Source organism: Triplophysa dalaica, chromosome 3, assembly GCF_015846415.1.
Source record: "Triplophysa dalaica isolate WHDGS20190420 chromosome 3, ASM1584641v1, whole genome shotgun sequence".
Classification (NCBI taxonomy): domain Eukaryota; kingdom Metazoa; phylum Chordata; class Actinopteri; order Cypriniformes; family Nemacheilidae; genus Triplophysa; species Triplophysa dalaica.
Window position 1 is genome coordinate 4,490,773 of NC_079544.1, and position 27,239 is coordinate 4,518,011.

General features: G+C 38.7%; 1 protein-coding gene across 1 annotated transcript in view; it reads right to left on the reverse strand.

Annotated features, from left to right (window-relative positions):
• Nucleotides 1–2,507: 2,507 nt before the first annotated feature.
• Nucleotides 2,508–27,239, reverse strand: part of lamc1 (laminin, gamma 1) — a 56,179-nt gene continuing 31,447 nt past the window's right edge. Inside the window, exons 2-28 of the mRNA XM_056743574.1 lie at nucleotides 25,876–26,180; nucleotides 21,296–21,426; nucleotides 18,509–18,675; nucleotides 16,453–16,641; nucleotides 16,198–16,315; nucleotides 15,991–16,089; nucleotides 13,925–14,061; nucleotides 13,719–13,841; nucleotides 13,398–13,587; nucleotides 12,595–12,707; nucleotides 12,239–12,460; nucleotides 11,653–11,841; nucleotides 10,409–10,654; nucleotides 10,139–10,292; nucleotides 9,917–10,059; nucleotides 9,619–9,797; nucleotides 9,377–9,533; nucleotides 7,770–7,975; nucleotides 7,592–7,671; nucleotides 7,366–7,503; nucleotides 6,153–6,297; nucleotides 5,912–6,061; nucleotides 5,588–5,702; nucleotides 5,208–5,407; nucleotides 4,952–5,110; nucleotides 4,782–4,881; nucleotides 2,508–4,696 (exon numbers count right to left, since the gene is read on the reverse strand). Of these exons, the coding sequence (XP_056599552.1) occupies nucleotides 4,440–4,696; nucleotides 4,782–4,881; nucleotides 4,952–5,110; nucleotides 5,208–5,407; nucleotides 5,588–5,702; nucleotides 5,912–6,061; nucleotides 6,153–6,297; nucleotides 7,366–7,503; nucleotides 7,592–7,671; nucleotides 7,770–7,975; nucleotides 9,377–9,533; nucleotides 9,619–9,797; nucleotides 9,917–10,059; nucleotides 10,139–10,292; nucleotides 10,409–10,654; nucleotides 11,653–11,841; nucleotides 12,239–12,460; nucleotides 12,595–12,707; nucleotides 13,398–13,587; nucleotides 13,719–13,841; nucleotides 13,925–14,061; nucleotides 15,991–16,089; nucleotides 16,198–16,315; nucleotides 16,453–16,641; nucleotides 18,509–18,675; nucleotides 21,296–21,426; nucleotides 25,876–26,180 (4,412 nt within the window). The 3' untranslated portion in view covers nucleotides 2,508–4,439. The remainder of the gene's footprint in view (nucleotides 4,697–4,781; nucleotides 4,882–4,951; nucleotides 5,111–5,207; nucleotides 5,408–5,587; nucleotides 5,703–5,911; nucleotides 6,062–6,152; nucleotides 6,298–7,365; nucleotides 7,504–7,591; nucleotides 7,672–7,769; nucleotides 7,976–9,376; nucleotides 9,534–9,618; nucleotides 9,798–9,916; nucleotides 10,060–10,138; nucleotides 10,293–10,408; nucleotides 10,655–11,652; nucleotides 11,842–12,238; nucleotides 12,461–12,594; nucleotides 12,708–13,397; nucleotides 13,588–13,718; nucleotides 13,842–13,924; nucleotides 14,062–15,990; nucleotides 16,090–16,197; nucleotides 16,316–16,452; nucleotides 16,642–18,508; nucleotides 18,676–21,295; nucleotides 21,427–25,875; nucleotides 26,181–27,239) is intronic.

Here is a 27,239-nt window from a genome sequence, read left to right on the forward strand (position 1 = left end):
ATCAAGGTTCCCAACTGTTGCTTATATCAACCACACCTCTAATAAAAAACGGGTATCAAACTGAATGAAATGCACCATAAAAGTCACATTGAACAACATGTAAACGGTTGCGTTCATGAAAAATCCAACACCTCTGGGCAGTAGATTTTCTACAGTGTAATATCACCAACGCCCTATCGTGAACTCTCAGAGAGGTAAGACGCTGGGTTGAGTCAGACACATTGCCAAAACACACCCAAAACATCTACCGCCGCACGTCTTTATCTTCCACGCCTTGTTCCACACATAGTCGCAGCGAGCCCCACCCAAAACCTCTCCAGGTAAACACACACAAAACTTTCCCTCCGGCCGTACAGAACGGTGTACGGAGTGCTGTGAAGCACACCCTGTCTACCTCTCGTAAGAGTCTGCCACACCCTTACATACACAGAGCGTATCAAGAATGGATGAAGAAACCATTGAGAGACCATCAAGAGAAAGCTGAGTCTCTATATTTCAAATAAGTACTTCTTGGCCTTCGCGAGCTCTGTGGATAACTGTAGATGAAAAGACTAAATACAAGACATAACCTGTCTCCCCTCTCGGTTTTTACATCAATAGCATGATATTCTTAGTGGTTGTTTCCTATAATAAAGATGTGACTTACTTTTAAGACAGATAACACAAGCATAAGTGGAAACATTTAAAAAAACAAAGAAATGTTGGTAACCAAACAACACTGGTCCCCATAAACATTTTGCAAGAATCTTCATTTGTGTTCCATGAAGTAAGTCATGAAGGTTTTAAGGAGACAAGGACAGAATCCCTTTAGATTATAAACTATAAAAAGTATAATGTAAACAATATGCCATTGCAATAATTATCATGTTGATTCCATAACAGATATTTAGTTATCATATTAGGAATTATGGACAGCTGATTTTGTTGTTCGGTCATCACAAAAACATGACCGTTCCCTTCAATGTAGTCATCGGCCCTTGATGGAATCCTAGAAAAGCCTTCTTCATGTCTTTTTATAGAGACATGTTTAAAGAGAGCCCCTTATTTCAAAGATGCAAATGACCTTTGGGAATATACAGTACCGTACAGTCTGCTGAAGCCGAAACTGGCACAATGCATTTCATTATATTCAAGTTCATGTGAAATGCACAGACAGATACTAATCTAATCTTGTATGATGTGTACATGATGTCTAACCACATGTGATCAGATTCACTGAGTCAAGTCTTACTCCACTGATACGGCATACATTGCTGAATGTGTCTCATGAGTGAACTTGCTTGTTACACACATTCATTAATGCCATTCCGTAATAAACAACAGTGTGTCATTTCCTGTACAACAACCTTAACAGATTAACAACAGATAGACACACAGTGCTATCTGAAGATGACTGGTTTTAAAGAGTTGACAATTCTGTTATAGTTCACTCAAACATTCACACACGTAACTCATTGTCTACGTGTAGCCTGACCCATTGGAGAGAGAGTTGCGTCAACTCCGTTGTCTCCAATGGAACAGTTATTTCACAGCAATGGCGGATCATAGAGGCGCTCAATAGTTCCTGGAAGTTAGTTACGCAGGGAGCTGCGACTAAACAGACCAACTGAGTTGAACTTTTAACCAATTTGAAGATGCATGCCATTTAATGAATAAAAATTAAAGAAATAAAACAGTTGAAGAGGAAACATAACTTCCTGGAACTATCTGAAGGCTCCATGAATCATGTGACACTCCAGCGTTTTGGACTTTCGTTGGCACAACTCTCTCTCTCATTGGCTCTAATTTATAAACCATCGGTATCTGCCTTTTTCATGCTATTGTCGATATGCCGATGGTGATAAATGAATCCAATATCGGCCGGTTAATATTGGTGGCCGATACATCGGTGCATCCCTAGTGTCCCAACAATAGAAGTGAATTGGTGCTGCCATTGTTTGGTTATCAACATTGTTCAAAATATCTTCTGATGCGTTTTGTAGAAGAAAGTAAGTCATGCAAGATTGAATTGAAAAGAGCGTTAATAAATGATGAAAGAATTTTTATTTTGGGGCGAACTATCCCTTTAAACATACCAAACCTTGTCAATTTAAATTGTATTTGTTGCAAAACAAAATCTTCTAAAACCCTGAAATCATATTGTTGTCTATTTCACCTGGACAAAATATAAGATAAATCCTGATAAATCATAGGAAGTTCATAAGAATGCTCTTTCTAAAGAAGTTTTCACATATTTTCATAAAAACATCATTTTTTTCCATTAGAATAAAATGACATATGCTATTTAATGTTTTTAGATTAAAAAAAATCCCACATAATGTAAAGGAATATTCTTTGAAAATATAAATTTGATATCTTTGATCGAGTAAGACCGAATCAAAGTGAAAAAAAGCTTAAAATGTTGATTCTTGTTATTAGTTTTCAAAGACTGGGTCCAATCATTTTTTCTCTCCAAAAATCGTTGCAAAACCGCACCATACAAATCTGCAAACACACACAGGCGAGTCCTGTAATAACCACTGTTTATTATTCAAATGTTACGATTGGAGTTACAGGCAAAAATGGTAACAAGCAGAGGTGTGTCAGGTCCTTTGGGTGCGTGTGTAAATAAAAACAGATGGGGCGGGGGGCTTTAAAACCATACGCTCTCTAAAACCAAAGGACCACATAAAGACTGTGCATCAACTCAAGAACAACAGATCACAAATACTTGATACATTATAAATTAAAAATACTGTTTATACATTAATGTGTACGTGTTGCACTTATGTCCACAGTGGTAGAGAGAAGAGACGTTTTAGTGGCACGTTCCATTGCTGAAAGGAGAACGCGCTCCATTCAGCAAAATTGTGAGAATAAGACTGTAAATAAAGAATAACGTCATATAACAGTAGGAAATAAACAGTTAAATGATGAAAGCAGGCGCATCAGTACTGCAACTTTCTTTTAACTTAAGCAAATGATAAAGTAAAACACATCGTGAGGACTCTCTCCAAAGGTTTAGGCACAAGACACAAACAAAGATGGTTAACTAGCAACACATGATTAGGTTTACCATTGAGTAAAGCAGATAACTCCGATAAATATGATCGATTAAAGACGTACGGTGGATGTTCAGGGTGTGCAAATAAAGGTTCAAGACATAGATCTCAATACGCATCACCATCCGCTGGAAAATTAACCACATTAAATCAAATAAATGATAGCGCTATCACGCAACACTGAGCCGTGTATACAGGCAAGCGTATTATACCACAGAACATATCATATATATATTTAATATATATAACATATTACGTGGAAGTTTTGACTGATTTTCTTGCGAACAAACTGATGAGGTTGCCGGTTGGTTTAAAATCAGCCGTTCCTGAATCATTTAAGCATATTTACACAAATAACAGTTACTCAACTCTATATTATAACGAAAAAAAAAGAAAACAACTAAAAAAACATTCACACAAAAATATAACATTTGAAATAATTATTAGCACCAGTGTATCAGATAAAGTCTTGCTACGCCAATGTACAAAGTTGCATAGTGTTGAATGACGCTCGAACGTGTTAATTCGCAGGACACCTGTTGGAAGCAGCAGCTTTTGAAAAATAAAAATGTATATAAACATGAAACGGTAGTGTTTAAACAAACATGAAATGTACGGCGACCAGGATGCGTCGACACGAAACGTGTGAACCCGTGAGCCACGCAGGTAACTTCTTAACTTCGCTTTCTCAACGTTTATTGTACGTATTGATATAAACACTAAATACTGTATGGACGTGTATGACGCGGTCATCGCATCAGTACAAAATACAGCCCGGGCCGTTCAGAAACAGGTGCGGTGTGAGCGCTATAAAACTCCTTCAATGTTAGCTTTGAACGAATAGCGATAAGCAACCATAGCGTATGGATGATATACACTAGCTGAAGTAGTAGACTCCCCCCAGACGACAAACAAACAAAAACATCCTCAAGTCTTGGCTTACGGTTGGCTTCTGGGTTTATTTCATATCATTCGGTACTGAAGACGAGCACGTGATGAGCTTCCCGTGAGAGATTTACGGAAAAAAGCTGGTGCAGTCATATGGGTTCATGTTCAACGGAAGAGGAATTCGCCTCTTCCACTTTGCTGTAACACACACACACACACACACACACGCACGCACACACACACACATAGAAAACCACTAATACACACACATTCACGCTCTCTTCACGTTGTAGCATTTCGTAATATAGAAAAAATAAAAGCTTGTCTTCTGTCTGTAAAACATCGGATTGAAAATGTGGCTTTTCTTGTCGAGACACAAATAAACAAAGCTAATCAAAATAAAATGAAAAGAAAGCGAAAGGATTTGGTTGAGACGCGGTGGAGGTCCGCGCCGTGGACAGAGAGATTGAACAGGAGGCCGTGTGAGGCAGAAGTCGGTGTGTGTTGAAGTTAAGGCTTCTCTAGAGAGGGAGTGTTGAAGCAGCCTTCCGGCAGAGTGTTTTTGATGTCGTTGAGGTTGGCGATGTCCGCTCGGATCTCCTTGATCTGGCGATCGTAGTCGCTGATCATGTCCTCCTGGGTCTTGGCTATGTCGTTCAGATCCTTCAACTTCCTGTCCAGCTCACTTCCCGCCATCTTGTCCTTGGCTTCTTTCAGAGCGTTATCAATCTGATTCAGCTTGCTCAGATCGACCTTATCGATGTTGCCTGGAAGAAGACGACGTGGAGTTATATTAACGCAGTAAAGAGCTGAATGCGTTTCGTATTTTCGTATTTTGGTGCTCGTTCTTACCCAGCTGGTTTAGCAAGTCGTTGATCGTCTGTAGCATCGTCTTGACAGAGCTTTTGGCTTTACGGGCTTTCTCCTCAGCTTCTTTAGCATTATCAGACGCCTGCGAAGAAAAGAACAGTCAATAAAGTCCATATCTCCAGGTTTCGATGTCCGAAGAACTGTAAACGCACCATGTTTGCCATCATCATGTCGTTATCGGCCTCTTTTTTCTTCTCCTCGAGCTCTTTCTCGGCAGCCCCGAGCTGATCCATCATGCCGTTCACCTCGCCGTCCAGTTTCATGGTGTCCTCGAACGCTTTTTCTGCATCTTCCTTCGTCTTCGCTGAACCCTGATAAATAAGCACAAAATGTGATGTGTCGTTCTAGCAAAGATTGTTCATGAGAAACCCTGAGAAGTGTCAGTTGATGTTAACAATCGATACGGACCTTTTGCACGTCATTGGCGATTTTCTCGGCTTCCTCTGCCTTCGCTTTCGCCTCTTTAGCATCGCTTGCCGCGTTGCCCAGAGCCTTCTCAGCCCGTTGGGTCTTCTCGTTGGCTTCGTTGATTGTCGCGTTGATTTCTGGGATGCGTCTCATGGCGTCCTCGGCAGCAGTCTTGTTGTCATTCACTCTCCTGTCGAAATCTGAAGAGGGGACACAAATATGTGGTTTTAGCACTTTGCTCTGTTTAATACATGATTGGTTGGTCAATCGCACCATCAATGTTTGGCAAAAAAGAAACAGCGAACTGTATGTTAATGCTTTCCTTTTCAATGTCTAATTTGATCAGAAGATAGCAGCATATAAACACGTTGACCCCTCACCTCTGAGGTCAGTCAGTATGTCCTGGGCCTCTTGGAAAGTAGATATGCCTTTCTTTGCCGCCTCCTCCGCCAGAGCTTTAGCGGCGTCTGCACGCGCCAACAACTGATCAGCTGTCTGTTGGACACAACCATGTAAGATTTTAAACAAAAAAACGGTGTTTTGAAACGTTCAGTTCTCACGCCGGTGTGTAAAATGTTCACTAAAATGAGAAACTATATAAAATAGATTAATGGTCTGTGACCCCAGAGGGGGTCTTATCTCCACCAAGGGACCCTCGATCCTTCAAAAAGTTGTGACAAATAGACATCTCATAGCTAGTGTACCTGTTGCTCCGTCTTTCCTTTCTCCAGCAGTTTCCGCACCTCCGTCTCCTTGCCCCTCAGATCTTCCCTCAGGTCGTCGTACTCTTTCTCAGTTTTATCAATCAGCTTGTCCAGATCCGACGCCTCTTTATTAATCTTATTGGCTTCGTCCTGAGATGAGAGGAATTACAGAGTCATTGATTATGGATCTATCAGAGCAGACTGTACAGAAAGTGTTTCTCTATAGCTCTTATATCAGCACCTCTAATGATTTAGTGTCGACTGGAGGCAGACTGGTCAGGTTAGAGTAGATCCTCATAGCTTTGTTCCCAGCCTCCTCTGCTTCAGCATGAACTTTAGCAGCTTGTTTCTCCAGACTCTTGGCCAGGTCCTTTGCCTCATTATACCTGAACACACAACCATTAGATGAAAAACAAGTTCAGATCAACATAAAATTCATGTTAAATAAATAAAAGCGAAATATTGACCTGATTAAGAAATAAAACTATAACACTATATTATAATAATATAAAAATGAATACTTCCTATTATACTGAACTATACGATAATTGTACTATATTTAAAAAAATAATAAATAGAAACGTATGAATAAATATTAGACATTAAAATATACAGATAATAATTATTATATTAAAATATTTCACATTGAATACTCTCCATCTGAACGATATTTGGTCTACTTTACACTTGGTGGTTTGATTTGTGTTTCCTGATAAAATAATATAATAAATACAGTTATCGAACACTAAAATAAAAAAAATGATAAAACATAACCATAATACATTACGGCATAATACGTATTGAATATTTAAGATATAAATAATATAACACCAATAGTACTACATATAATAATAATAATAACAACAGTTTATAATTATTATTGATAATGCATTTAAATTTAATAATGAATGAATAACATTTAAAATATTGATTTTATTTTGCACTATAACCTATATCTCAACGATATATAATTCAATTTACACCTGATGGTTTGATTTGTGAAATGCAATATAAAATAAAAATGTAATATATTTTTTAATGATAATTACAATAATAAATATATGTATAACAAATATAAATAATATAACAACAATTCTACTACTATTATTAATATTACTACTAATAATATAACAGTCATATAATTATTATTATTATTATTAAAAATGCATCATCAAATGAATACAAGTAAAAATATACATTTTATACAATATATATTTTATTCAACTACTTCAAATGGTATTGTGTTCTATTATATAATCTATATCTGAACTATATTTGATCTAATTAACACTTGGTGGATTGATACTGAATTTGTTTCCTAATCTACCAATTTAAATAAATGTTTTTACCTTTTTTTCTCACAAAGTTCTTTAAATACTTTGTGAAACAAGCAAGCAAGTAGAAAAACGTAAGTTAATAAAAGTAATATATAATGTAAATTTTATGGGTCGTACTTCCTGTTGAGCTCATCAATGTCACTGCTGGTCTTATTCTCTCCATCCAGTGCCTTCTTCAGCAGGTTAAATGCTTTGGTAGACGTGTCATTGGCTTCTTTTGCGATCCTCTCAATCTGATCTGCGTCTGCTTTATGTCTGTACACAAATCAACAGAACATGTCCAGTCAAACTGTTAACACTGTGAAAGAGCATTGAGGGTTTAGCTCTCATCAACATAACTCACTTGTCTGCCAATTTACGGGCTTCCTCGGCCAGAAGAGTCATGTTGTTTGGATCTCCAGACGTTGAGGGTATTTTGATGTCCTGTGGAAAACAGATCCAGGAAAATACAAAATGTGAATACAAGCTAGATTTACTGATGTTTGTTCATTTATCTGGATTATTAAGTATTTATTATGTACCACTTTGCTGATGGCCTCTTTGGCTTTATCCAGCTCCTCTCTAGCGGTGCTGATCAGATCTTCTGCTTCACGGACTCTGTTACGAGCTCTGTCCGCCTGACCTCCTGTGTTGTCCACAGTGTTCCTGATGTTCTGCAGTCTGTTCCACTGTGTGTTTAACGTCTTGTTGACGTCGTTCAGACGATCCAAAAGGCCTTTGTCCACTTCTGTAAGGAAAGTGATAAAAATGAATGGTTAGAACTGAATGTATAGTTACATTTACATTTATTCATTTGGCCGACGCTTTTATCCAAAGCGACTTGCATTAGTATGTTACATTTAGTCAACACGCCACACAGTACCGATAGTTTACAAGGCCAAAAGTTAAATGAACCATTCTTTTGCTGTTTTTGAGGCTTTGATTAAGTTTTTTGGGTGTTTAACAATGAAGTTCATGTTTCTAATAAAAAAACATTTCACACATTTCAAGTCTAATTGTCAACCGCTGTCCCTCTTCTCACAAAAAAACTGTATTTCTTCCGGTCTATATGAAGTCCCTTTTTCCGAAACGCTCTGATTGGTAAAGCTGACCAGGGCTGTCGTGATTGGTTCCCCGCTAAGAGTGTGTGTGTGTATGAAGAGGTCCCACGCATACCATATCAGCGAGCTTCCGCTTCTCAGGCTGTTGTGATTGGTCGGGGTCCCTCTCAGTGCATATCTATTCATCAGCTTTGGCTTTTAGCAATAAACAATTTCGTAAACTTCACTTTATCAGTTAAAAGCATGCGGTGTGTAACGGAGGTTAGTGCATGTACAAGCGTCAATCTTTGTTAAAGATCGCAATTATTTTTCCTACTATGGTGAGGGAAATGACACCAGACAGAATGGCGTTATACTAATTAACACTAATAACAGAAGGGTTAGTTTTGCCTTTTTATATTGGACCCGAGTTGGATAATAAAACTAGCAGATTGACCAGGAGATATTTGCAAGCAGGACTTCAAAGGACGTTTCATAGAAGTGTTTTAGAGGTATGCGCTCACACACACAATATCAGTGTATTACACAGAACAGCTTTCACAGCCGATGTTAAAGTCATGGAAGCTGTTATTTGACCGTTAGTCATCTTAGAATGTGTGTAGCTGAATTGTTATTACCAGCTGTAGGATTGTGATAAAAGTGAAAGTAGTTTAGCAAGCAGCTCAGTCAAATGATTACAATCTCGGATAACCAAACACTACTCAATCTGCTCTTCCTCTTCTCTAAGGAAGGCCTAGTCCCTTTTTTTGGGCATATTCCTGTAGGCTGAGTTTATTAAACGCACTCGGAATAGGCGTCATGTACCCATGAAGAAGAGGGCTGTAGTCTGATTACAGCAGTTCAATGTAGTCCTTTAAAAGCGTATTCTGAACTTTGACCTTTATCACTTTGCAGGTATTGTTTATACTCTAACAGCAACATTACACACTAACTAAAGGTTGAAAATGGGGTCGCGGGGATAAGCCACACGCCTTTAAGGCACACATTTAAGCCACACATCTTACTTGGCAAGTACAACAAAGCTGGATATCAAATTTTAATACGCTCACTATACCAACAAAGAAGTGCACAATTTTGAAAGATCGTACCTTTGCTAGACTGCGCCTCTTCCAACAGATCCATGATCCTTTGCTCTGCCTCCTTCAGTCTGTCCTCAAAGGCCTTATCGCTCACCGTTTCCTGACTGTTATCCAGGTTATCGATCAGATTCTGCAGGTCAAGAAGCTTCCGTCTCTGCTGGTTCACCTGTAGATAAAGAAAGACAGAGGTGTTGGAGATCACCCCTTCACTTACAAAACAATCGGCCTTCAGATGTCATCGACGCTCTCACCTTATCTCGGACCAGACTGTAACAGTTGGGACACTGCTGGCAGCCGGGCACAGAGCGGTTGTAGAAGTAATTCTCCTCGCACATGTCACAGCGAGCTCCCACAAAACCTGGACGACACTGACAACGCCCCTCCTCTCTACACTGAGCCGACTGAGAACCTTCTGGATCGCAGTCACAAGCTGCCCAACACAAAACAAACCAACAAACCAGTTACAAGACAATCACCAATGTATGATTTATAGCGAATAGTATCATTTCTAGATAAATCAAGCCTAGTCGACGCATGTGGAAAACTTACGTTTGCATCCTGAGGAACTGAAGCCGAAAAAGTTGACCTCACAGCGCTCACAGCGTTGACCTGTGACCCCAGGCTGACATTCACACTGACCGCTAGTGATGTCACACTGACCGTTCGTGGAACCAATAGAGTTGCAGTTACACCTGAGATAGAGATTCAATGGCGTGTTTTAAAATGTGCAAATGAATGGCTAATAGATGGCTAGAGAACGAGTTTAAATACCGTTCACAGCCTTCGCCGCTCTGTATGTTGTAGAAGCCGGGTTCACATGCGCTGCAGTCTCTGTTAGTGACGTGAGGAAGACACCGACATTGACCTGTGCTCTGAAAGCAGGTAGTCTGTCTGTCCACTGTCCCGTCCGGAGAGCATGAACATGCTGCAGAGGTGAACAAAATAAACATGTGTTGTACATGTAACAAGAGCAGATGATGGAGGTGGTTTGGCTCAGCGGTAAAAGCTTAGTTTGAACTAGATAAACACAATTTTACTTACGTTTGCACTTGTCAGCTACATCGGCTGCACGGGCATCACCATAGAAACCCTCTTTGCAGCGGTCGCAGAAGACGCCGGCGGTGTTGTAGATACACTTGAGACATTCGCCCGTCTCTCTGTTACAGTTTCCCACAGCGTTGGGGTCGATGTTGTTATTACAGCTACACGCCCGGCACGTCCTGACTGGACCTTCCTCACCCAACGGGTCCCCGAAGAATCCATCGTCACAAAGTTCACAACGCTTACCTGGGTGTCAGAAGAAAACAAGACGGTATAGGAATATTTCATATAAATTTAGATTTCTGGATAAAATACACAAAAAAATTATTTAGGGGTCTCACGCATACTTCTGGCCAAAAGTGACCCAAAAGCTAAAATGTTACTTTTAACAATGAAATAAATTTTGGTTTAATAATAGTTCATCCTTAATAAATTGCACAGTGTACATTTTTTTTATAGTGGTGCTAAATATATATTGTTTTATTTCGTTTTTAGCACTGTCGGTGCTAATAAAAATGTATGTGATTTTTGTATTCAGCGTGTTAAACTTAATTAACAAACAGTAAAAATTAAACTTTTTTTTTTAAATGTGTTACATTGTATTAGGTTTGTATGGTTTCATGGAATATTTTTTCATCCAATACATACAAAACTTATTCTCTAATGATTATATAAAAACATGAACATTATTTTAGAACAAGATTCAGTGGACAGCATTTTATCGTCTATTATTTGATTCAAATTTTAATGTAAATAAAAATGATTAAATATTATTAAAAATTCATCAATAATATGTGACCCTGGATCACAAAACCAGTCTTAAATAGCACAGGAACATTTTTAGTTAGACTAAATTACATTGTGTGCGTCAAAAATCGATTTTAGAAAATAGATTTTTCTTTTATGCCAAAAATCATTAGGATATTAAGTTCCATGAAGATATTTTGTACATTTCCTACCTTAAATATATAAAAACATCAAAGGCAATTTTATCAATATTTCATTTTTTTGCACTCTATTGTCCAATTCTGACAACTCATACATCAATAGAAATCTTATTTATTCAGTTTCCCGATTATGTCAAAATCTACAATTCGAAAAATTGACCCATCAGACTTGTTTTGTTGTCCAGGGTCACATGTGGTCTTAATAAACACAAGAATTGACAAAACAACCAATAGGATAATTTTAGGCGGTCTGTATAAGCCGCTAATGACACACATCATTATAAAGTTTTCGCGTACCTGTTGTGCCAGTCGGGCAGTTAGTGCAGACCACCTCTTTAGTTTTGGGCACCACAGCACATGTGGCACCTGCAGGGCAGGGACAGAGCTGACAGTCTGAAGATGAGCCGGCTGTTGCGTCGCCATAGAAACCATCCTTACATCTCTCACAGCTCAGTCCTGCAGTGTTGTGCCTGCAGTTACACATGCCTGTGTAGACACCAATGACATGTTATACCACATCGCACCACAAGATGGCATCATCACACTGAATACGGTTTCAAATATGTAATGTGGACCAATAGTTTCAAAACAATAACAGTAAATTGATATTAATGTGTGATATTTCTCTAAGATCCCAAGTTTTTTTATGTTTTAACGTTACAATGAATCACATACATAAACATTGCTCATTTGAATGGGTTTTACAAAGCCCACATTCAGAAAACAGACACAATAGTCAATTGTCAGCGCTGCAGTCTTCACAATAGACAATAGTGAAATGAATATGCAGCCATGTTGCCTTGAGTCTACTGAGAGAAGATAAGTGAGTGATATATCAACACTATGGCCAAGCGGTAGATTTAAACCGGTTATGATGACGAACCTGTCACGGGGTCGCATGTGTCGCTGTGTCCGTTACAGTTGCAGGGCTCACAGCTGCTGAAGCGGCCCAGCTCGGGACGGCTCCTCCTGTATCCCACCTCACACTGCTCACAGTGTTGTCCCAGATACCCCTCAGGACACGTGCACTGCTCAACCCATCGAGCTGGGGTCCCAGTACCACGACGGGCTGTTGTGAGGGACACGTTATCCAAATAACCAGCACCTGTGACGAACAAAGTATGTGTGAGAAACTAAACCATCAGTGCGAGTCGCAAGAAATATTAAAACGCTTCAATATTTTGTCTCAATACAGTGGTTTAAAATAAAAGATCTGGTTTAATGAATCAGCAGACGTACTTCTCTCACTGTAGGTTCCACGAATCATGATGGCGGTCAGATTGTTCAGAAGTTTCTGGAAGTCAGCATGCTTTAAGGTGGGTCTCCATGGATAGTCAGTGGTGTCGTGAAGTCTGAAGGAGTAAAAAGTGACATTAAGGTCATCAGGTGTCCATCAGTTATGCGTAAATCAATACAAAATATTGAAGCAGAGTGCAGGATTAATAATCTACAAATTATTAGATTAAATAAATTATTCAATAGTTTACAAATATGTATATTTCATTATTTATATTAGGGCTGTCAAACGATTAATCGCATCCAGAATAAAGGTTTGCGTTTACTGTCCATATTCGTTTAGTATTTATACACAAAACATACTTGTCTTTATATTTAGGAAATATAAAGATGTCTTAATTTATATTTACCAATAATTGAAATTCTAAATAAATGTTTATTAATTGTTATATTTAATATTGTCCATAAATATACGCATTTATCACGATTAATCTTTTGACAGCCCTTATTTATATTAATTAATATACATTAATATTGTTTACATTCATATGTTATAGTATGTATTATATATTATTAAATATTAATATTAATAAGCACAAACATTCTGCTACAAATGTCAAGCAAAAAAAATTCAGAAAAAAAACAATTGCGGTTCACTTAGTTTAAATGTTAATTAGATTAAATTTACATCTACATATTTTTATTTAATTGTATACATTTTTTATTAATATTTTATATTGCATATATAAATAAATGTATCATTTTTATAGTAACAAATTTTATCTAAAGGTCTAAAAAACACTCACCTGAACACAAATGACAGCATCTTTTCTTCTGGATAAGAATTGCCCTGAGCAATAAGCGGCACGGCAACATGAAGCCCCGCCCCTTCCAGTACGACATCCTCGGCCGAGAGCCGTGCGTCGTGTCGCTGAACCCTGAAGTTTAGCGTGAGGTTCTGACCATAACTCAGCAACTGATCGCCAAGAAATTTCTCTACAGAAACAAAAGATTTTCATACATAAACAATGCATTATTTTCAATTTAAAGAACACAAACTTGATTCTTTATGATTCGTGCTGAGTGAGTTAAACAGAGAAATCAAACAGAGAAACCGGGTCTTGTACCTGGAGCCACAAAGTAGATGGGAAAGTAGTCTTCAGAGATGAGCGAGATCTCGCCAGAGCCGGGAGACCACTGCACAGGTGCGCTGGTGCCACCCCTCCTCTGTCCCTTCCAACCTTCATCATCTTTAAAACATTGTAAAACATGTTAGCAGCTGTTTTTCAAACAGCATGTGTTGGTTAAAGAAAAACACTGGATGGATGCTCGCCTTGGTCGAAGCTGGACGTGATTTTGTGTATGCTGTAACCATTGGCGCTCTCACACACAGTGGAGTGATGGAAACAGAAACATGGGGTGCACCCCAAAGGATTCAGGGGGTCCAGATTAAAGTAGCCCAGTTTACACCTGAAAAATACAAACAGAGTTATTGGATTTGGGAAAGGATGGCTTTTGGTTAATCTTAGCATTTAGTATAGCTTTAATGTATATGCCAATATGTTAACATTGTTATATTGAGATTAATACGTTAATATATATCAAGATTCCTATATTTACTATTACAATTATGGCTCCGCGATTAAATATATTTTAATCGTGATAGCAATACTTCCGACAAGGTCAGAAAAACATCGCTGTCAGACTGAAAGCTTGTATCTTTTCAACAAGATATCAAAAATGGAGTAGCAAGGTTTCGTTCTGAAGGTTGCAAAATGTTTATTTTTGGGGCGTAGTGTTAAGATGACAGCATGCTTTGAAATAAGGTGTTGAAGAAGTTCAATGGCAGCAGATCATAACATAGTCATTGGTTGGAAAGTATAATAAAACATGCTGAAGTGGAATTAAAAACCAAAGTTCAGTCCTGATAAAATAATTGCATCATTTTTACCCATGATCGTGCATCCCTAATAACAATTATGATAAAATCATGTTCTATAGTTATAGTAGACAAGTCATCCCAACAACATTACACTTCAAGATCACCACTGTGGAATTGTATAGATGCACACACCTGGCCCGAAGTTAACTTCCGGTCTTTGTTTGGTGATCGGACCGGCTAGTGGCTAATAAACTATTTGTATTTAATTTCATTTATATTTTATTGTATAATAATTCATTAAATTAAAAAAGCCCATCAATGCCGCTTCACTCGGCTGACGGAAGTTTAGCTCTGTTTGTTTGCTCACTGCATTTCAATGACGGGTGTTATATAAACATTGCATATAACGCTGGATTTGGAGATCGTTTGAAACTGATAGATGGTCCCAGCGCTACGAGATGTCAGACATGAACTGCACGCGGTAAGTGAAACTAAGTCATGTCTGTGTTTTGTTGGCAATCAGCGTGTACGTGCATAACATAAACAACATGAAGGGAGAACGTGATGATGTATAGTGTGCTCGTGCTGTACATCCGTCCACCTGCCCGCCTCCAGCAACTCGTCTTTTTCCGGAAATAATCGTATCTATCTTTTATAAATTTGTTCAAACTCTCAAATACTGTGCGTTACCTCATCTTTAAGTTTAGCCAAGTATCGTTTCCCTTTTACTGTTAACCCAAAAGAATACTGGCTAGACATACTTTTAACTTGCTAGCTAATGTTATTTACCTGTTATCTTTCACTTGTTATCAGAAATAATCTACAGGGACTCTATTCTTTGCGGATGTGTACCGGAAGATAAGTTTGGACCACCTTTACAGGCAATGAATTGGCACAAAACAGCATTTAAATTTTTGGGTGAACTGTCACTTTAAGAGAGTTTTACAAACGTAACGTCTTGCACGCTTAAGCACTGCCGCTAAAAAACTAGTCAAATCAATTTACGGGTTGTTCAATGACTAGTTGACTATTTGCCCGTCCTGACTCATGTCTATTACAGTTAAGGAGCAGTTAAACTCTGGTGACTGAAAGTCTGGATGCCCTACATGGGCTGAATGAGAGCGCTCGGCAGGGAAACCTTTGCTACCATGAGCTATTTTCTCTTCCATCTGACACTGACAGACCCGGGCTCCTAATTTTGCTTCTCAGACACACACGAGCATTCAGATCCCGTCCATCAGACAAAGACTCACACAGGGACTTTCCATTAAAGAAGCCACACAGACATCAACTGTTTATACAGACATATTCTCATAAGAGAAGCCGGAGAATGTTTGTAGCTCCATGTGTCATTGTGTTAATTCCACAACACAGATGCTCGATGACTCCATTCTAATTTCAGAAGAAATTTCAATGTGGACGACGAACAGTCCGGGGGAATGTAAAAGTCACAGCAGTTGTCATTGTGTGTGTGGTTAAGAATGCGTTTGGATGTGTCAGAAATGAAAGAGGCTGACCTGTCACAGCTGAAGCCTTCCACGTTCTCTTTGCATCGGCAGTGTCCTGTGTTGACATCACACTCTTGCGTGCTTCCGGCAGGACTACACGAGCACGGACTGGGGATGGAGAGATGGGGAAACGACATTGAGAACTTTAAAGCCTTCGATACAAAGTCTAATGGGTTTGCGTGTATAAAACAGTGTTTAGATTTAAAGGGCCAGTACCTGCAGCCTGCTTCCGTCAGCGTGTGGTACCCGGGCTGGCATCTGTCACACTTGTCACCCATCACTCCAGGCTTACACACACACCGGCCGGTGTTATCACACTGAGTACTGAGAGAACCTGTTGATAAAAATATATATTTTTGGACTCTAGAGTATGCGAGTTTGTTACATTTGCATTAAAACGTTGACAAAAATCAAGAGTGCAAAACTATTGGTGTGAAGTGTAGTTTTGCCGGAAGTAAGTTGGTTTCTTACCGACGGGGTTGCAGCTGCAGGACAGACAGCGCTGACCGGATGCGTCTCTGTAATAGTTTTCCAGGCATCTCTCGCAGTTGGGCCCGTCCGTGTTGTCAATGCAATTGATGCAGTGACCTCCGTGACCCGTGGCACGATACAGCTCTGCATTGAAGTAACATTCGGCACTCTTGCCGTTACAGTTACAGGCTGAAAGAGAGACACGCAGAGTACGTACAGAGTAAAAACTCCCAGAGGTCATTTCAGCCCGCTGAAGCATACATCATGTTTACGATAAACCCTCAAACTCTGAAGGGATGAAACGGATTACGCAAAAGTTAAACCTCGGCTGAAAAGACTTGGTAAACAAGAAAACTGTGAGAAAAGGAGCTGCTGGACACATCAGATGTGATGATTAGTCATGCATTTCCTGGAAGTGAGGACGCGACAAGATCCTTCCATTCACAATGTGATGTCGACTTATGAAAAACAAAAACGGGGTGGCGGCAAGTCCATGGGGAAAGATGTTCTTCACGTAGGAGGAAGTCAAACAGATGTGACTGATTTTGTACCTTTACTTTGCAATGACTAAGAGACCAAAAAGATGTTTTGATTATAAAAACAAAAGTTTCCAGGAGGGTTAATATGACCTCATAATTTACAGCTGTATATGACTTGCTTTCTTCAGCCGGACACAATCAGAATTGTATGAAATAATCTTCTGGCTCTTCCTAGCTTTGTAATGTCTCATATATTTTTGTTTAATATTATTTTTGTGCGAGAACTGTTAGGGCTGTCAAACGATGAACCAGGATTAATCGCATCCTTTACGAATGTTTACATAATATAAGTCTGTGTACTGTGCATATTTATTTTGTTTATAAGAAATGATTAGATGTATTTATCTATATTTACCAATAAGTAAGGGATAATCCACGGCTAGCCGTGCATTAAAGGATTTAAATGCATGACGTGAAGGGGAAGAACCACCCGAAGCGAAGTGCACTAAAATCCTTTAATGCACAGCTAGTCGTGGATTATCCAGTTTATACCATGGTTATTTGGCAAGCTAAAGCTTTTATTGATGTATACAGTGTCAATTTAGATCAAACAGGTGAAAATGGTGGTTATTTTGTCGGTTCATTTTAAATGTAATCAAACTGACTGAAGCTACGCGTGCGTTAAAGGCTCCCAGCCAATCAGAATCCAGTATTCAAACAGACAAATTATATATAAATGTTTTTTTCATTTTTATATTATTCTTAATTATATACACAAAATGAATATGCACTGTACATAGACATTTATCATGTAAACATACTTTTATTCTGGATTCGATTGATCGCGATAATCATGATTATTTGACCAGAAAATCAAATGACATGCACATTAATTTATCATTTTTGTAAACGCATTCATTATTGATTTATGTTCGCATAGCAAGCGCCACCAGCTTCCAAGTTTCATACCGTTCCGAAAAAAAGTAAAAATCTGTCCAACACAACATTTTTCCTGTTTCCTATTTATTCCCTATGTCTGTGATTTTTGACCGAGAACCACAATAATGAATATATTATTTGGCTATTTTTAATCACAAAAGTTTGGTGTCACTCAATCACCATTCCAATAAATTGAAAAAGTAAAAACGTAACATTTTATGGGTTAAAAGTGACCCAAGTCCAGAAAGTTCATAGGGTTAAAGAGCATGTTTGGCTCAAGATAGGAAGTCATAAACACCTATAATGGCTTTATAAATTATGGTCATTATCCAGTGAACCTTTCCTTTAAGGAAACCCTCATGTTGTTCCCATCATGTGTTATTTTCTCTCATCCATGAAGCACAATGAAACCGAGAGAACTCGAGGGCATCTGTTTTTAATACATGGAAACAAATATAAATCAAAATCCACTATTATTGTGTGGAAACAAAAGTAGACACTTTGCGTAACTTCGGGTCTCTTGTGATCTTGGTTTGGAACAACACAAGGAAACAATGAATTTTCAGGATAAACTCCTTAAAAAAAAAGTTGAAAAGTAAAAGAGCGCAGGTCGTGTTTCTGAGGGGTTAAAAACTCACGCATGCACTCGTGGGTGTTGTCAGCCGTGGCTCTCCTCCAGGGCCGGTCATTGTAAAACGGCTTGCAGACGTCACAGTCCGCTCCCTCTGTATTGTGTTTGCAGTCACACACCAGTTTGCTGTACTCATTCTTCACACACTGGTTGGCATGACCGTTACACTTGCACCTGGATGGGAGGGAGAATGTAATGGGTCAGGTGCACAATGACAGGGCAAACTTACTGTATGTGTACACATCCTGTCGCTGTTGTATAGAAAACAGTCCAGGCAGGCAAAAACGGGCCTCAAAGCTGTTCAAACACACAGCTCTGATGATGTTTGTTGAGCCTATCGCTGAATGTCACCGCGCCTTTGTTGTCAGATTGAGGGGCCGATGTCTTTGTCCTGTCTGCCCTTTGAGTTACAACTGCTTATATTAGAGTTTTCCGTCCCTGAGGCTTTAAGGTTGTGGTAAATGTAGCATATTATGGCACAAATATCACAATACGAGCTGTTAAACACCGTTACATACAACATATGGAAAACACTGACCACAAAGACTCACTGAATGTATTAAGCGTCTCGTATCAAAAAGAACGACGGGAAGGATTCCTGTTCCTTTTAAGTGCTCACATGTATGCGGCCAGGAAACATTGAAGCGATTCTGAAACCATTTAACATTATTCTGCACACATCAAAAGCAGAGCACAAGCCAAAGTTTGGGCACAAAACCTCATTTGTACTCGACTTCAATATGTGCTGCACAACAGACACACAGATCCTAAGAACAAGAGGGAACTTGTGTAGATGAAGCCAGTTCTTGTGCATCGTTTCAGGTTATCTTGGCAAAGCCTTATGGAAAACGACGTGAGGAATAATTACTCTTAATAATAAGGATGAGCTTTATATTACATTTGCATATTTCCTATTCGTGGAAACCAATCGTTATCATACATGCAAAGGTGTTTGGTCATCTCGGGGCGATTTGACCCATTTGTGTATCTGTTGGCGGGAGTCTTGAGAGCCGTGAGGCAACAGGTGTAAACCAATCTATCCGGCCTCCGCCCCCGCTGCCCTCCACGGACCTTCTGTCTGTCCGCCCGCCCCATTCTTGTTCCTGTGCGCTCTGTAATCCTGCACTCCCAGGCAGGAATGTGGGGAATGTGGAGTGGGTCGTGGAAATCTGCTCCACATTTCAAGCAGATTAGGGTGAAAAGACGTGCAGTGGCACACCGGGAGATGTTTGACATCGCTCAACAGCTCTGATCCCTCCTCGGCCTTTCTTGAGCACATCCTTCCTGTCTAAAGCTCAGTGTCATATTTTACAAACTGCCCAAAGACAGAACAACAACTAAAGGCAAATTGCAGGGAAGATTTGAACGCTGGCTGTCGTGTGCCTGCAAGTTAGATTTTATCGATAAATGAAAATCCTGTGATTGTTTCAGTCTTACGTCATTTATATACAGGTGTACGACTCTCTGTTCTGTGTGACACAAAAGAAGATATTTTGAGAAATGTCTCCGTGGTTTTGTGTCTATACAATGGAAGTCAATGGGAGGTAAGGTTGTTTGGTTTTAAAGATTCTTCAAAATATATTCGTGTGTGTCCTTTAGAAGAAAGTCAAACAGGTTTGAAATGAAATGAGGATGAAAAATGATGACAGAATTTACATTTTTGGGTGAGGTATCCCTTTGTCTAACTTTTAATATTTTATTTTTAATATCAAAAAAGTTTTCAGGTTTCTATCTATTTTTATTCTCTTATTGGGTATAAACTTAAGAGCATGCTGTTTATGAATATGTGACCCTGGACCACAAAACCAGTCTTAAGTAGCAATGGCCAACAAAATATTGTATGGGTCAAAATTATTGATTTTGTTTAAAAAAATCATTAGGATCATGAAGTAAAGATGCTCCATGAAGATATTTCGTAAAATTCATACAATAAATATATCAAAACTTTATTTTTGTAATTGGATGCAACAAAATCGCTAACAAAAATGTCCAGAAACCTGCTTACCAACTTCACTCGCTGCTGTTGCTCTTTGGGAATTACTTACTCAAGTTTGGTAGAATTTCAGCTCTTGGGTTCATATACTCTCCACAACATCTTCACAGCGGTAAGCCAATAGAAGGTATTTATTACAAACCTGTTTCGTCTTAGCAGCGGCCAGCTACAGCGCCTATGATGGACTAACTTTAAAGGCGATTTTCTCAATATTTTTTTTTTGCATTTTTTTTTTAAATAGTCTTACCTCGGCCAAATATTGTCCTATCATATCAAACCATACATCGCTAATTATTCAGCTTTAAGATACGGTAAAAATCCCAAATTTCGAAAAATTGATCTATAAGGCCTGATTCACATTTCACGTCTTTTTTGCGCGCATAAACCTTATTTTAAATGTAGGCGCGTGCAAATAGGGGGAGATGCGTCGCAATGCGTCGGCATCGTATCGAGATGGAAATAGTTAAACTTTTAGGATTGCCGCGCACACATAGCGGGTCATTTGAAGAGAGAAAGCTGCACGGCTCGCGTTTTCTGCGGTTTTAGATGCGAAATGTGAGTCGGCCCAAGTCTGATTTTGTTGTCCAGGGTCATGGGACAAAAAAATGTAAACTTTATTTTTGCAAAACAAACAAACAGCTCTTTAACCTCTTTAACATGTACACATTTATGCTGTAAACTGAACCAAACAAATTCCAGTCTTATGCAGTTTTGTGAGTTGGAGGCCGCACGTCTCAACACAGCTGGAAACACTTAAAGTTGTTTTATGTTGGAAGTGCAGATGTTTATAACCAAACTCACCTTCCTCCCACAGCGAAGTCTGAGATAGCATAGAAGTAGGACTTCAGAACTTTGGGATCGTTGAAGATTTCATCTCCGAAAGTGTTTAATCTGTTCAGGGTCACCATGATGTCTGTGGCAGTCACCCAATCCTGAGAAGACAAGTCAAAAGAACAGCAGCGTTACACATGATGATTATAGAAAATATATGTTGAAATTTTTTGGATGATCTATGAGAGGAATACAATATAATATACATAACTGCCTTCAGAAGTGTATAGTCTACAGAACACGTTTCGTAATTTTTTTTATCTCATTCGGCGAAAAGAAGACGACGTCTAGTCCTGTGTAAGCCACCGTAGTTCTTCGTAATGGAGGGAGGAGTGAGCCATTGGTTGAAATTCACAACCTCACCCCTAGATGCCGCTAAATTTCATAAACTGTGCCTTTAACTTGCGTACATTTTTATGGATTGCAGAGAGAGCCAGTGTTTTACAGAGGAGGAGACTTTCCCATCTGCTCCGTGCACAGATGTTTAAAGAAAATAAATCTTGTCTGTAATCCAAACCATAACTGCTGGAGTCATGTCAAAAAAGTTTCATGGGAAAACACAATTCTGACGTTTAGAAAGAGCTCTTGGAAACATGATGTCTATGGTGTTTGCCATTGAGTGTGCGGTCACATGCCGAGAAAGCCAAAGGGAAACCAAGAAGCCAAGGAAACCAAAAACATGACTCTGAACAAGGACCTTTTCCAGTTCCAGAAGCCCTCGGCTTCACTATAAACTTCGCGGGTTGTTATTTTTTACGAGAAGGACCAACACAATCCAATGACATTTCGTGGCAGTTTTACAAGTCGGCTACCTCAAGAATTTGTTTTGTACAATCTTATTTGTAAAAATTTACAATCTGTTTTCGTACCAATGATGTTAGGTTTAGGGAAAGGGGGCACATCTTGGCTTTTTTCTTACAACCATACGTTTCTGCACAACTCGCGTAATACAAAGTTATACGAGTAAGTCTCCTCGTAAAATGGTTACAAATTCCTGTAAAATCACAGGAAGGACTGGATAACACATTCTGTTCAAGCAGAACCAGGCAACAGCATTCAAGCAACAATGAACATCTTCAGCTGGCAGTGAGAAGAAAATCTCCCTCAAATCATTCTGGCAGTCGTGATTCACAGTATTTTCCTGTTTTGGAAGAGTGCCAAAGAAACTACAGCCCTCTTTCCACCACCATGAACATATTTCCCACAGTGAAATGAGTGGATCATCTTAACATCAGCTGCTCCTCACAAAACGCTCAAACAATAATGATGACCCAAGGGTGTTACCAAACCAGGCCCGAGCCGATGGTGTTATGTTTCCGTGATCTTCCTTTTATTGAATGTGTCCTTTTATATCTTTCGGAAACTATTTAATTATACATACACGCATCATCTGTAAGCATCGGTTGGAAACAACAAACGCAGAAAGCATACGATATTCATGGAACAGGTCATTATAAACTGATGATAGTAATGATGACAGATTAGGACTGAAGCAACTTTGCTGTGGACCGTTTCGATAACTTGACAACAAACCTTACCGTCTCATCTTCATTCATCACATGTTTCTGTAACACAGCAGATATGACGGTCATATAATGCCACAGAAACAAATCCATTCCTATTAAAAGAGCTCTGCGCTTTGGTATTAATAGTTTTATGCCACATGAGATGTCTGATATTTAAGTATGTGACGACAAGGCTAAAACTGTGTGTTTGGTAAGATGTCCTTTTCGATTAAAAAAAGAATACTGAAATGAAGAATGAACCTCTACTACAGTTATGGGTGCACCAATATGCAAATTTTGGCCGATAACGTTAACCGATAATTCTTAATAACTTTAAGCCGATATACTGACCGATACATAGGATCTAAATATTAATATAAATTCCCTAAGACTGAAACAAAAAGCAAAAACTGCTTTTATTTGACACCATTATGCAGAAAACAAGGTTCTCTTTTTTTCCACTATAAAATCATGTACCAATCCTACTTCACACTAGTTAATGATTCCTTTCTAGTATATTTTTTATTGAATAAACTAATTATAGATGTTCTTCAAAGAGCAGCCCAGAGAAATGTTCTTTATAGCCACATGTCTAACAGGTCTCTCAAGACAGAAAGCATTCAGTCCTCAGTCTGATTTAAACAATATGCTTTTAAAATATGTAATATGCAATTAATTTACATATTCCTAAAAACTGTACATACTGTACCTACATGAACAATAGCAGTAAGTGATTGATCACGACGGAAAGACAGTACTGTAGTGTATTTTAACTGTGAGCAGCGTGTAGCTGAAGAAGTTTAACCAGAGGAAATAACTTATGATTTATCGACTATAATATATCAGCCGATACTGATAACATTTAAAATGACCATTTATCGTGCTTCCCTAACTACAGTACTATTAACTACTGTATATTAGCTAATATATAGTATTACATAAGTCTAGTTTGGGCTATAAGGGTCTATAAGTTATCTAGTGACACATGAATATATTTAGGAAACAGTGACACTGAAAGATGATGACAAATTTAGTCGCCGACACTAAACTAAAGACATCCTAAAATAACTGACAGGAGCCAATATAACATTCGATCTGGTTTCTTTGAAAACCAAGCTCCTCCATCCCCCAAAAATACAGACTACATGTTTGTTTGTTTTCAATGTCACCGTCACATTTGGTTTGCTCTTGAAGGCATTAAGGCACAATTTTTTGTAAAGCTGCATTTGAATCCCATAAAACTTTGAAAACATCAAACCTACAAAAACTGTTGGACTGTTTGCATGCGAAATAAAATCCAAACTGATTTCAATAAGTTTACCAACATATTGGGAACTTCCGTGGGATCCAAAAGTCTCCACCCTCTTATGCAAATGCTTTACTTAAAGTTAAAGTACATTTCAGAAATGATTTCAGGAATTATTTTGTATTTTATGTCGCCCAAATGACAGCAAACACGTCAGCACGTTTTCTCATAAAATCCTTGTCCATAAACAAATAAACAAAATCGATTTGTTGAGTGCATCATTTATAACGCATTTATTATCGGATTATCTTTATACACTTCACCTTCAGCAACAACAAAAAAACTGATTTCAGACCTTTCTGATTCCACTGTTATCAAATGTATCTACAGACCACTTCAGACGATGTAAACAATACCGTTCCAATGCTGGTCCGGGAGAACTTCTAGTTTCAGTTTTACTACTACACAAATGTTTGAATAAAATACCACCAAATGTTAAACAAATATCATTAAAATTTAATTATTTATGAGATATAAAAAATCTGAAGTAGCTCTTTAACCCCCACACACACCCTGCATGTATAATAAGAACGATTGACGCCCGCATGCACACTATTCCAGCTGTGTCCGCACACTGCCAAGCAGATCAGAACAGGATGGGAAATCTGGGGGTGTCGCCTACTAAGATGTTGTAACTGTTGGCAGTGCTGAGGAGTTAAGGCTCTGTACCACCTGGACGTCCCACATCGGGTCTCACGAACACACACCAACCAGACAGTCTGCCTTCATACATTAATTCAACCATAAACCCCTCTTGCCCTCCCACTCCGGCACTAACATACCTCACAAACCTCTTCATATCCAACCCCCTAACCACGGCAGCACCTTGTTTAGGCTCAGAGCGCAGTACAACATGACTGATGCCAAACCCCACAGTCAGCATTCAGGATGACTGACTCAGATCAAGCGTCTGTCTCTTATCCAGCGTGAAAAAATGTCATTTTGTGTGTTTGTGGTCTCTGGAAGGACATCCAGTCCTGTTTCACACAGCATGAGAGCTTAAATCATAATTCTCATAGCACCTTATGAAACTTATTTGTGTCCCCCATGATTGTATTTACTACTTTTGCATGAGGGTTTTCCTGTCAGTTCTAAAAATTAGCTATTTCTCTATAATTTTTATTTCATTTTATTGTTCTGTAATGCTACATAGTAACCAAGGTTATTTTGGTTTACTAAAAAATGTATAAATAATAAATACATAGAAAAATGACAAAAACATAAAACAAAATAGCTAAAAATGCAACTTAAATGAACACGAAAAATAAAAGCTTATTTAAAATATTATTAAAATTAACTGAAAACAAAACTATAATAACTCTGATTGCAACAATGTACTGTAAAGCACCATATAAATACAATTGAAAAAAGAGACTTAATCATAAATTTCTAGCTGCTGATCAATTCTCAGATAATTTGATAATTCATTGAAATTATTTACTTGTATGTTTTGTCAGTAACAGTGTAATGGACATAGACGCACAAAATAAGCTCATTCATTTCTACTCCATCAATGGCCCACTTCAGATCTCCATTTTTAACCATGACACGTTGTTTGTTTTAAACTGTTGCTCAATCTGGACTGAAAACAGCTGGAACTGAAACTTGGCTGCTGAACACGGCACATCTGGAAATCAGGTCCACACCAATAACTCTGTTGTGTCTGAGGATGTCAGTGAATCCTTCCCTTTAAACCGCATGAGTGAGTTCACGGAACAGCGGGAGAGAGAAATGTTTACCTGTAGTACGGGGCTGTTGTCAAAGTTGTAAGCACTTGGTCGGCCCTCGAGTGTAGAGAAGGCCACGTTTCCTCCGGTGAGGGGTGAGATATCGCTGAACTCATCCGTACAAAGAGGCTGCTGCTCGTCCTCGCCCGTGCGGATGAAGCCGCGGTTGGTCTTGCTGTAGGTCTGCTCGCAGGAGCCGCTGTAATACTGGTAGGGAATCCAAGGCCCGTCCTCTATCGTGCGCTTATATATGGCAAAACTATGAGGACGGCTAATGTAGAACTTCAGGCGCACGTATGTGATGTCAAAGGACTTGCCTAGAAGATGAGAACAGACAATATTAGTCTTGTTTTAATTCATAGTGGCTCTGTGACAAAGCTTCGGAGCAAAACTACAGAAAGCATTAAAAGTCCCAGTGAAATAAAATATTACAATGCCAATTTTTTTGGAAATATTGCAGAGTTTGTTGTAAAAAGTTTATCAATGTGGGTCAATCTTTTTTTTATTTGTGTGCCCTCATAATATTTAGTTAAAATGCGAAAATGTAGAGACTGTTCATCTTATATGACGCAAGTTAGACAGATTGGGCGGAGCATCCGTTAACTCCTCCCCTTCGACAGTCAGTCTGCTCCCAGTTCCATTTCAAAATGCAATGGCTATTTTTTATAAATCCAATCGAATTGCAGAGAAAGACAAAAGCCACGCCAACTATCTCTCTCGGAAATGCATCAAAATATGGCAGTAAAATTATCGCAACTTCCCTTTCACGGAGACTTTAAAGTGTGAAGCGTTAAAAGACAGATCATTTGCACAAAAATAGGAAATGTGTGTTTAACAGATAATACGACAGATTTTTTGATATAGTATCTACATTTTTATTGATAATAAGATTAATACTAAAAAGAATCATTTCATTTCAACTACATTTGCACAAAAAAATACTGAAAGGTGGCTTCTGAAAACATCCTTTTCAGTCTCTGACATGCCCTTCCTCAGTCAATATTAAACATAGCGAGGTTATATGTTTTCACACGATGTTATGCATTGTCTTTTTACATTCTTTTATGCAAAAAACAGTAATCACAAAAAATGACTGGGTCACATATTGGAAATATCATTAACTTGAATAAATGCAAACTAGCAAAGGGTGCAGAATAAGAAATGCAGAATATATCTACAACATACGAGCTGTTTCCGTTCACTATTGCAGGTGGAGAATGAAATGAAGATATGAGACCGATAAGTGGAGGCAAAACAGAGTTCAGAAGACGGAAGACCACTGGATGCTATGTGCACTCTTTCTAAACAATCTCTGCTTGCAGACAGATTGGGATTTAAGGACGGATAAGGCTCATAAGTCAACAACGCAGGTGTCA